At 42.0% G+C, this 12,472-nt stretch overlaps 1 protein-coding gene across 3 annotated transcripts in view; it reads left to right on the plus strand.

The window, feature by feature from the left end:
• Positions 1-10,109: 10,109 nt before the first annotated feature.
• PDLIM3 (PDZ and LIM domain 3) overlaps positions 10,110-12,472 on the plus strand; it is a 65,216-nt gene continuing 62,853 nt past the window's right edge. Inside the window, exon 1 of one of the 3 annotated variants that reach the window (XM_089669597.1) lies at positions 10,110-10,327. In XM_089669597.1, the coding sequence (XP_089525723.1) occupies positions 10,235-10,327 (93 nt within the window). In that variant the 5' untranslated portion in view covers positions 10,110-10,234. The remainder of the gene's footprint in view (positions 10,328-12,472) is intronic. The other 2 variants (XM_089669598.1, XM_089669596.1) reach the window with 2 other exon arrangements.

A 12,472-nucleotide genomic window follows, 5' to 3' on the forward strand; every position in this document is an offset into this window, starting at 1 on the left:
AGAAGGTTTGCTTGATTAGGAGGAAACTGGCTTTTCCTTTTCCTTGTTGTTTAGAAAATCTGTTTTTGGGACCTGGAGATTTCAAAGCGATCTGGATCCGTGACCGCGCAATTGTCAGTTAAATTACTGCAGCGCCGTAAAGCAAAAAATGGCCTGGTCAGGAAGGTGAGTAAATCCTCTGGAAGGCAAGTGGTTATACTGCCTGCCACAATATGCTCTTTGCGCCTGCTTAGGTTGCACACTATGACTCCCAGTCAGGGTTGCAGGGAAAGGCGCAAAAAGAAGCAGAGGGCAGAAATGGGCAGGACTTAACCATCAAGGCAGGCAGGTCACATTACATCATACTAATGACATAGCTGCATATCACTCATCACAGATCATTTACTGCTGTGTCGCTGCACTGTTAGTGTCTGTTGCAGTTGCTCAACAGAATTTTGGGCTGGAACACTCTGGGGGGCTGGGGGGATTTCGACTCCTCCCCCCCCCCCTAATTTACACCCTTGTATTTGGGTAGACCTGACATCTGGCTTCTGAAGATAAAGGTAAGGTAAAGTTGCTATTTACAGCTGCTATCTAGGGATTGCTAGACAGCAGCAATAAAGAGCTCACAACAACCTCTGTGTACTGGTATTGATAGATGGGATAGTGCAAGGAGTAGCAAAGAAAACTTTAAATGGTTGAAAACTGCAGACCTATATACATAAGTGATTTTTGGTTGTTTATTAGGAAAGAATGAAACAGAAACTAGTGCAGTGTATACACCTAATTATCAGAGGGAATAAAGAAAACTACTGCAAGTTCCTGCCAGGTGTGAGCTGTCGTATGAGATGTGAGCTGTCAGCAGGCAGCTCACATTCCTCTCTCTGCTCATGCAGTAATTACACAGCACAAGCAGAGCCTACATTGTTAACACCCTCCTCTCTCCAGTCTGAGCTAAGGCGTGGGGATAACTATGAGATTGAAGCATGTAGTTCTATTCTCTGTCCCATGTGCTATGTCTTACAGGGCCACAGAACAGAGAATGGATTGCTCCTAATTAACAATTAATTAGCAATAGCATCTGCTCCTTGTTCTTATTCTAGAAGACTTGTGCTAGCATTATGTGTGTCTTTGTCATTACCCCAATGTTCAGAACCGATCAGAGTGGCTCTCTGTGCAGCCGCGGACAGGTGCTTGTCTCTGCCCCCTGCCCAACCCCCCCCCCCCCCATTTCAGCAGTTGGCAGCAGAGAGGAGGACAGAACTCCTCTTCCAGGTCCTGCGCCTCACTACAGATTCCAGTCATCTCTGCCTCCCCTGGTTTCAGCATTCAGCTAACTCCATCCCTCCTACGGTCCTTCTCCAGACCCTGCTTCCCAGCTCCACCCCCACCTTCTTCGCTGCAGCAGCATAAGGTAAAGGTAGTGCACTGTGATGTAACAAAGGGTGGGGACTCTTGACTTCTGATGGTGGGGGAACTTTGATGTAAGATGTGAAGTTTGATGTAAGAGGGGATGAGGTGCTCTGGACATCTGTCTATAATTATGAGAATAATACAATTCTATTCCAGTTGAAAAGGAGGGTTGCACACCGCTGGTATCATCCACAAGAAGCTTTATTGGTGACTGCTCAGACAGAACACCATGGCACATCCAGATTCTGTTTGAGTAGTCTCCAATAAAGTTTCTTGTGGATCATACCAGTGGAGTGTGACCCTACTTTCCTCACAGTCCCACTATAAGTCGTTAGGGCAGCTGCTTCTTCCTTTTCCATTTGGAGAATCTTTATTTTAGCTTGCATCTCTGTTTCCTTTACTTTCATCTCTCCCTTTTCTGCTTTCATTCTGCTTATTTTCTAGGAAAGGATTTTCACACTTTATTTGCTTCTGCAAGTACTGGCTTTGCTAGCCCCAATTTCTTTTACAAATAATTTTAATGCAGAATAGGTAACATCAGAGAATCAGTCAAAAACAGATGCACTGACCGACAGAAATAAAACATACAAGTTTTCTGATGAATAAAACAGAGTATGTACTGCTGGAAAGACAAGAAAATAAACTTCGTACACAAGTGCTGTATATAAACAAGGAAAACAAAACAATAAGTTGCAAAAATGGTAGACATTTAGAGACCAATGACATAATAAACTAAAAGAAAAAGTTGTCACTATATATGCATACAGAAGGCAGGGAAGATGGAAAACGAAGCCTCACTGAATGCATATTAATACTCTATATTCTGGGCTCCCGATGGAGTCCGGCATATGGATATAGTATTGCTGGTACGATACTCAAGGCAGAAATCACAATCTGCACAAATATCGTAAAGATACTAAACAGAAGGAAAGAGAGGAAAGAAGAGAAAGGAGACAAAAACAAAAAAACAAAGGAAAGGGCTCCAGGGGGACCGCGACGGAAAAAAAAAAAAGAAAATAATATGTAAATCTTATAACGGCAAGAGGGAGTGGTCAAATCTCGATGGTTGGGCTATATCAAGCCAGGTCTGCAGGAACTTTGTATGGGTGTCTAACAGTATAACCGTCAGCTTTTCATTAACCATGATAAAGTTCAACCGATTTTTGACAGCCTCGAAGCTGAGGAGGGGAGTCTTCCAAGCCCTTGCGATCGTCAGCTTGCTAGCCATGAATAGATGCGATGTCAGCTGCCGTTCAGAACGAAGTAGGCCCATTAATGGTTTAAATAAGAGCGCTTCATACGGGTTGCGCTTAATATCTGCGTGAAACATAGTGCGGAGAAGGGCATAAACCCTGATCCACAATCTACAAACCTTAGGGCAAGCCCACCAAATATGGACCATGGTGCCTATTTGTTGACAACCCCGAAAGCAAGTCGGGGAGTATGTGGGGATAAAACGAGCCAGACGAGCAGGCGTGTAATACCATCTATAAAGAACCTTATAGGCATTTTCTAGAATGATAACATTCCTAGAACATTTAGAGAACGCTTGGGTCATGGTCCGCCAATCCTGCTGATCCAGAGTGCTCCCGAGTTCCAACTGCCAACGCTGATGATAAGAACATACCGGAGGCGTTCTATAAGAAATAATGGAGGAGTAGACCAGAGAGATTAAGCCCGGAGCATGGGGTCTATGTCTGCATTGACTTTCAAAGGGGGTCAACCTGTAGGGTTCCGAATGCGTCTGTATTAATGTATTGATAAATTGGCAGAGTTGAAGGTAGCCAAAATGCTCCCGCACTGGGATATCATAAGAAGAGTGCAGAGTTTCAAAGGTGAGTGGGAGAGAGCAAGGAATGTACATCGTGGAAGCCATGGGTTAGCCACCAAGCAAACTGTCCGGGATTGTGGGAGAAATAATGGATTATGTCACAAACGTAGTAACGGCAGGTGGGCGGAAATGAGACCAGCAGAATATTTAATAGAATCCCAAAGACTAAGTGTCAGTGTCGGACTAAGGAATGAAGGCGATGAATAGGAGGAAGCCACAGTAAAGAAGAGAGTGGTATTGGGTGGGAATCCATCAAGTCTACAGTAGCCCACAAGGGAATATTGCGAGATGCATGGAGATGGGCTAAGGGGGCAATATTGGCCGCCAGATAGTAAGCCTGAAGATTTGGGACAGATAACCCACCCTCGGTCTTACGGGCAAATAAGATTTGTTTGCTAATTCTGGGTCGAGAGGAGCCCCAAATGAAAGACAGGAGTTTTCGCTGATGAATACGCAATATATGTGAGGGAACAGGAACTGGTAGAACTCGAAACACGTACAATAATTTGGGAAGATAAGTCATGCGGATCGCATTGATTCTACTGAACCATGAAAGCGGATAGTGAGACCAGGAGGACAACATCTCTGTCAAATCAATAAAGACAGCAGGGAAATTAGCCCGATAGAGTCCGTCATAAGTCGGAGTGAGCTTGATTCCTAATTACAGCAGAGCCGAAAGCCATTGAAAAGAGAACGAATGTTTCAGAGTCACCAACATTGATGGTGAAAGGGTAATTATCATAGCCTTAGATTTGGCAGGGTTGACATGGAGGTCTGAGAGAACTTCAAAGGAATCCAAAACCGCAAGTAGGTTTGGCAAAGTAACCCCCGGATTCCTCACCGACAACAATATATCGCCAGCGAACAGAGATACCTTATGTTGAGAACCAGCTACATCCATTCTCTTAATATCAGGATGCATACAAATGGCTTCTGCCAAAGGTTCTAAAGCCAAAATAAATAGTATGGGAGAAAGTGGGCAACCTTGTCTAGTTCCCTGCCAATTGGGAACATTGAGGACTCAAAACCGTAATATTTGAGTTTTTCTTGGGGGGATGTATATAGCGAAGAAATCCAATGCAAGAACGAGGGACCAAAGCTAAAATGGTGAAGGACCGACATGAGACAAGGCCAGGACAAAGTGTCAAAGGCCTTGTTGATATCTAGAGATAGGAGCATCATATCAATTTTGTGAGTATGCGCCAGATGTTGTAACTGTAAAATGCGTCTGATGGCATCACCCACTTGTCTGTGGGGGACGAAACCCACCTGGTCCTTCTTAATCTGACAAGAAAGGAAAGAATTCAAACGAGTGGTTAAGATCTTGGTTAGGATTTTCATGTCGATGTTAATAAGAGAAATTGGCCTGTAATTTGCCCATGAGGAATGATCTCTATCCGGTTTTGGGATCATAACCACATTAGCAGTCAGAGAGTCAGGGGAAAAAAAATCGAACCTCCCTTCACCGCATTATACATAGTGGCAAGGTGAGGAGCAAGCACATCAGCTAATTTCTTGTAATATAAAGCTGTGTATTCATCTGGACCTGGCCATTTGCCAGTCTTCAGATCCGTGCTAGCCCCAATTTCAAAATGTGAATTGTAAGGGAGGAAGGATTACAAAGCCCATACAAAGGAAAAGGAAATTACCTGACATGAAGGAAATAAATGAACATGCAATACAAAAAAAGGTCACAAGGTAGCAGCATAATAAACAAAAATTAAAGTGCCATTAAATCTAAGAGCACATGTTTATTTTATTTCAGCTTACCAATTCTTAGATGTTGGTAGCTGCATTCACTTTGTTTTTTAGGCTTCCTTTCTTCTTTTTTCATCCAGTGATCAACCCAGTAAGTCTGCTGTTTTTCAAAAGAACAAGCTCTCCAGCAGAATGTATTAACTACAGAGATGAGACAAACCATTTACCACTAGCAGGGGTGCTTACAATGAGCAGCTTTTATTTATTTGTGTAAATCCTTTATCCCAAAGGAAAAAATACAGTTTGCTGTAAGTGCTTATACACTGTGAGCTGGAGTTCGGCTTCAATTTGTTTAGTGAATCTAAATTTGCTAGTACATCTAACACTCCCTTCCCCCCAGACTGACAATGCTGTTGTCCAAAGGTGTCTTTGTGCTCACCTATCCAGAATGGGGGCACTCTAATACATGAGATACTGGCCAAACCACCAGGTGAAATCAAAGGGGAAAAAAAGCCTAAAAAAAGAAAACTGATGCAGCCACCACATCTGATTGGTAAGCTGTAATATATTACATTTTTGGTTTTGGCTATACATATAGATGCAAATGCATTTCCCATATACAGCGTAGGCAGCACAACACCCATGAAATCACTCCCTATTTTGACATTCCTCAGACTTTTGGAACAGGCAGACATTCAATGTATTAAAAAGCTGGTTTCAAATAAGATGCCCCAATATATGCATGCAATGTTAGCGGGGATGCCTCAGTAGTAAGTAACACAAAATTCAGTGGCCAGTAATAAGTAATGCAGAGTTCAGAGGTTAGTAGTAATACAGAGGGCAGTGGTCCATAGCATGTAATACAGAGTGCAGTGGGCATGCTTATGTAACGCAGAATTCAGGAGTCAGCAGTAGGTAACACAGAGTTCAAGGGTTAGTGCTAAATAACACAGAGTGCACAGGTCAGTAGTAACTAATGCAGAGTGCAGAGGTCGGTAGTAACACCAGGCTCAGAGGTCAAAAGTACTACATAGTTCAAAGGTCAGTAGTATGTAATGCAGAGTGCAGAGGTCAGTAGTACATAACACAGAGCTCATAGGTCAGTAGTAAGTAACGCATAGTGCAGAAGTCAGTAGTATGTAACTCAGGGCTCATGGGTAAGTAGTAACACAGAGTTCAGAGGTCAGTATTACGTAACAAAAAGTGCAACGGTCAGTAGTATGTAATGCAGAGTGCAGAGGTCAGTAGTATATAACACGGAGGTCAGTATTAAGTAACACAAAGTGCAGAGGTCAGTAGTAATGCAGAGTGCTGGGGTCAGTAGTAACACATAGTGCAGAGGTCAGTAGTATGTAACACAGGTTTCATGGGCCAGTAGTAAGTAACACAGAGTTCAGAGGTCAGAAGTAAGTAGTGCAGAGAGCTGGGGTGTGAGAAGTTACAATTATTTTGTGGGAGCTCACAGCATCACTTATACCCATCCAAGGGTCAAACACACCTAGCTAGCAGGGTACTCAGAAAGGCTCAAAACTGGCATCTGTGCATGACAGGGCGTTGGTGACTTGCATGCTGGGAATGGCTGCAATTTGCCCACTGGGACATTTCATACCTCCAGCACAGAACTGCAAACACATCGATTTGGCACTTAGCTGCTGTCCTGCACTCATTGATATGGTTGTCCTCAAGGTACTTGATCGGCTTGAGCTAAGCAGTAGGTACAAACTGCAATCCCTGAAACAAAAGGCATCGGAGAAGGCAGAGGCAACCTTTTTTGGAGAAGGAGGTGGCAAGTCGCTACTGCCAGGGACATCACCGGGGATGTTTGTTAACTGTACTGTAAATAACCCCTTCACCTCCTTTATCCTACACATCTGTACATTAACTCCATCATCTCTCATTACTGTATCTAGTGCACCATTACCAAGCTCCATTTTTTAACTCCCTCAATACCAGAATGTTTCTTCATTTCCCAAAAATTGTGGCAAAAAATTTGATTACTTTGGGGTGTCTACTTTCCAAAAAGGGGTCATCTGGGGGATGTTTGTACTGTCCTGATATTTGGTGTCTTTTATAACAGAAAACATAAGGATAAGAAAGAAAGCTTTGTTTCAACAAAATTATATAAAATTAATTTGGGTACAGTGTTGCAGGACCTGAGTAACCATCAGTAAAACTACCATGGCACTAAAACTCAAAAAAATGGATAATGCAACACAAGTTAACACATAAATTACAGTACAACAAAGCAAAGGTCTGTGAAGGGCCTAAAAGTGTAGAGAGCTGGGAACACAGCTACTGCGAGAGACTAAGTAAGACTGGGAGCTATGGCCGAAGCTCGATATTTGTCGTTTCGACAAAAGATGACCTCATACCTGTAAGCTCTCATTCGCATGGGCTTACCAATATGTACACCCATGCAAAGGGCTGTCTTCACTCGCACAAGATGCACAGGGCAGCTGTACAGACCTGCACAGATCTCTAAACACATCCCTGACTATACATCCATGCATTACTGATGACAAACAGACTGAATTCTAATCCGTGCATCGGTGATCCTTGCAGTCTGTTCATGCTGACAGGGGAGAGATTGTGTTGTTAACACACAGATCTCTTCTCTGTCAGCTCCGCTGACGATCACCGAGTCCCGGCCGAGAATCGGAGGCTGGGACCTGGTGATTGACATGCCAAGGAGCCAATAGCGGCATGGGTAGGGAGCACGCACAGGCTCCCTACCCAGAAATGCAAATCATATATATATATATATATATATATATATATATATATATATATATACATACACACACACACACACGTGATTTTGCACATGCCTGCCGCCCTGTAGCAGTACTTCTGCTATAGGGCAGCAGGGAAGCAGTTAAGGTAGGCTAAGTTTCCATTTTTACAGTGACATTTGTTTTATTATATTTTTCTACATTTTCTTTACTATTTGGCTAGGCAATGCAAGTTCACTTCCTTTTTTTTTTAAATGGTGCTGAACCCTGATGATCTTTGATCTCTTCCATGTTGTTCAGGTACAGTGCCTTGAAAAAGTATTCATACCCCTTGAAATTTTTCACATTTTGTCATGTTACAACCAAAAATTTAATTGTATTTTATTGGGATTTTATGTGATAGACCAACACAAAGTGACACGTTATTGTGAAGTGGAAGGAAAATGATAAATGGTTTTCAAAATTTTATACAATTATATATCTGAAAAGAGTGGCATGCACTTATATTCAGCCCCCTTTACTCTGATACCCCTAACTAAAATCTAGTAGAACCAATTGCCTTCAGAAGTCACCTAATAAGTAAATTAATAAATAGAGTCCATCTATGTTTAATTTAAACTCAGTATAAATATAGCTGTTCTGTGAAGCCCACAGAGGTTTGTTAGAGAACATTAGTGAAAAAACAGCATCATGAAGGCCAAGGAACACACCAGATAGGTCAGGGATAAAGTTGTGGAGAGTTTAAAAAAGGGTTAGTTTATAAAAACAAAATCTCAAGCTTTGAATATCTCACAGAGCACTATTCAATCCATCATCCAAAAATGGAAAGAGTATGGCACAACTGCAAAGCTACCAAAACATGGCTGTCCACCTAAACTGACCGGCCCGGACAAGGAGAGCATTGATCAGACATGCAGCCAAGAGGCCCATGTTAACTCTGGAGGAGCTGCAAAGATCCACAGCTCAGGTGCAAGAATCTGTCCACAGGACAACTATTAGTAGTGCACTCCACAAATCTGGCCTTTATAGAAGAGTGGCAAGAAAAAAGGCATTGTTGGAAGAAAGTCATAAGAAGTCCCATTTGCAGTTTGTGAGAAGCTGTGTGGGGGACACAGCAAACGTGGAAGGTGATCAGGTGAGACCAAAATTAAACTTTTTTGGCCTAAAAACAAAACGCTATGTATGGCGGAAAACTAACACTGCACATCACCCTGAACACACCATCCCCACCGTGAAACATGGGGTGGCAGCATCGTGTTGTGGGGATGCTTTTCTTTAGCAGGGACAGGGAAGCTGGTCAGAGTTGATGGGAAGATGGATGGAGACAAATACAGGGCAATGTTAGAAGAAAACCTGTTAGAGTTTGCAAAAGACTTGAAACTGGGGCGGAGGCTCACCTTCCAACAGGACAACGACCCTAAACATACAGCCAGAGCTACAATGGAATGGTTTAGATCAAAAGCATATTCATGTGTTAGAATGGCCCAGTCAAAGTCCAGACCTAAATCCAATTGAGAATCTGTGGTGAGACTTGAAAATTGCTGTTCACAGACATTCTCCATCCAATTTGACAGAGCTTGAGCTATTTTGGAAAGAAGAATGGGCAAAAATGTCACTTTCTAGATGTGCAAAGCTGGTAGAGACATATCCAAAAAGACTTTAATTGCAGCAAAAGGTGGTTCCACAAAGGCTGGATACAAATGCATGCCACACTTTTCAGATATGTATTTGTAAAAACTTTTGAAAACCATTTATCATTTCTCTTCCACTTCACAATTATGTGCCACTTTGCGTTGGTCTATCACATAAAATCCCAATAAAATAAATTTACATTTTTGGTTGTAACATGAGAAAATGTTTACAATTTCAAGGGGTATGAATACTTTTTCAAGCCACTGTAGTTCTCCGTCTCTCAAAGGTTGCTTACCCCTGCTTTACTGCATATACAGACTGACTTTACTGTTGTGGGTTTAGTAACACTTTGTAATCTGCAATATATTACAATTTTGTCTTTGGGTTTAATACCACTTTAAGGAGCCTCAGACTGCAGTAAAACCTGACAGGTGTTCTAATTCTTCTTCGCCATATCCAAAAATAAACAAAAAGTTTGGGGTGTAGACACACGTAAAAGATTTCTTTAACTGATTTTTTACAGAGTTTCAGCAATATGCCAGTTTTTCACACCCTGAGTATATGTACAGTTGGGTAAAGATTAGCTTGGAAGGTAAAGCTTCTTCATATCAACTTCACCCCTCTAAGACCTGCTTACATTTTCCCCATATTACTCATGCTCAGTAATTGTATGAAAAGACTCTGTACTGGACATGATATTGTAACTAGAGTGCTGCCAGTTTATCCCCCTCTGCTTATTCTCCTCCCCTCTCATTCTCCTCTGTGTATGACTTCTGGCCAGAAGGTGACGTCAGCCGAGGAAAGGGATAAAGAGAAGATCATAGGCATCAGGGGATCAGGCTGTCTCTGCTGCTGCTTGCAGAGGGATAACTTCTCAGGGACCTGTAACTAAGTTCTTTGCCTTACTTGTGATATAACGTAAATCACTAAACTAACTTTGGCCAAGAAAATGCCACAGAATGTGGTTCTGCCCGGACCTGCTCCCTGGGGATTCAGGCTAACTGGGGGAATTGACTTTAACCAGCCACTGCTAATCTCAAGGGTAAGTAAATTGCAAGGATTTTGTTTAAATGGCTTGGCTCACGGACTGCATAATTATGTTTTTTTCCCCTTTCGTCGCAGATAAGCTCACTACATGTTACAATCTGATTGTACAATCTCTGCTAGATATACCAACAAGTGCAAGGGCCTACCTGATTGTATACAGATTGATTGGATAGATTAGGTAGGTCCCCATATTCCATAGTTGTGGTAGATTTTGTTGATGTACAGAGATTGTGTGATAGATAGATAGATAGATAGATAGATAGATAGATAGATAGATAGATAGACAGACAGATAGATAGAATGTGCTCTTGGACTCCAGCTCTTGGACAAAGTGGAAGGTAGGTTAGTTGATAATGTAAAGATGTGATTTTCAGTGCTGCTGTGTATTGTATTTCTGTATTTCACTACCTACCTAGAATGCAGTGCTTGTCTGACATTAAGAGGTTCAGCAGTGCCTCACATACTGTATGTCTCAGATTTCAATTCATGAGTTCTATTTGCTGCATTATTGTGCTGATTTAGGATCATTTTGGAGAAACTTACTGCAACTATTGACCATTTGTACCGTATGTCCAAGTAAAGTTACTTGATTGGCACCATGCATCTCAAGTATTTCACCTCAACAATGTATTACAGTACATCTGGAAATATTTACAAACTAGTACACTTTTCTTTATATGCTGACATCATCCAATGGAATGGTTATCTTGAAGGAATGTATTACCTTCCAGTCACACCAAACCCAACTTTGAAATCTTGTGACTTACAGTGAAGTCACACAATTTCAAAGTCGGATGACATGCTGATTTCAGGTGCGATTTGCAAGACATCTGACATAGATGTCTATGCAAATTGCAACAAAAGTATTGCATGTAGTACTTTAAAAATTGGTGCGACTCCGACAAAGTCAGAACCACATCGATATGACCGCTCTAATTGTGGACAATAGGGTGCGACATGGCATGCGATTTGCAAGTTGCATGGCATACAAATTGCATGCCAATTCGCATCCAGTGTGACCGGGGACTTAATCTCAAGACCGGCTGGAAAGAAGGTGTTACCTGGATTGTGGTTTAATTGTGTATACACTAAGGCTATATTTACACATGCGTCTGTCACTGACGAACAAACAGGCAGCAAGGAGGTAACACATTGCCTCTTCACGCCTGTGAAATACCTCTGAAAAGTGATGTGACCGTGTATCACTTTTCAGAGTGACATTTGACAGGCGTGAAGAGGCAATATGTTACCTCTTCGCTACCTGTTTTAACCCTGTAAATGCAACACCATCATGCCTTAACTGTGTGCATTGCATGAGATTGAGGAGTAGTTGGTCAAACACAATGGGGGGATTATTTTACTACCGCAAAGCATAATGGATGCAGGATATGCAAACTGCCATTGCAGCTTAAGGTGGGGTGGTTGGGGGCAGTAAAAACATGGCTCAACCATGTGTTTTTAAAAAAAAACCCAATCGAAGGTGTAAATCAGCCCTAACACAGTTCAATTGGTCAGGGCTAAATTTGTTCATACATGAATAGCTGTAATGAACCTGGCGACGCCACTACCTAAAATGACGTTATCAAGAATTAACTGTTTTTGGGACACCAACTGCTTAGGTATATACGTTTGCAAACCATCCACTCATATTTGCCAACATTTAAAAAAAAAAGTTTACGGACACTTTTTTGTTTTACTGTATGTCCAGAAAGCCAGTGGCTGTAAACGAAGTGTGCTCTGCCAAAAAGTGGATGTGGTTTACAATATGCTAAATATTGGGCGTGACTTTAAGGGGGTGTGGTTAGAGTCTGAGATTTTCTTGGGATCCCTCATGCAATTTTGCTCTCCACCCAAAAATCCCAAAAAACAAATAAACACACACATAGACTTATCTAGAAAAAAAATTAATAATGTAAACATAAAGAACTGGTCCACACTCAGTGATTGGCTGCTAGAGGTTACAGCTCATCATTATCTCCCACTAATTGGTTGCTAGACGTTAATGCAGTTAGCATAGGGGAGGGTCAGAGACTGCAGGCATAGTACAGGTTAGGGTTAGAGACAGCAGGCATAGTACAGGAGTTGGTCAGAGACTGCAGGCATAGTAAAGGAGATGGTCAGAGAATGCAGGCATAGAAAA

The sequence above is a fragment of the Staurois parvus genome, unplaced genomic scaffold, assembly GCF_062004578.1.
Source record: "Staurois parvus isolate SC_StPar_1 unplaced genomic scaffold, SC_StPar_1.0 ptg000080l, whole genome shotgun sequence".
Taxonomy (NCBI): domain Eukaryota; kingdom Metazoa; phylum Chordata; class Amphibia; order Anura; family Ranidae; genus Staurois; species Staurois parvus.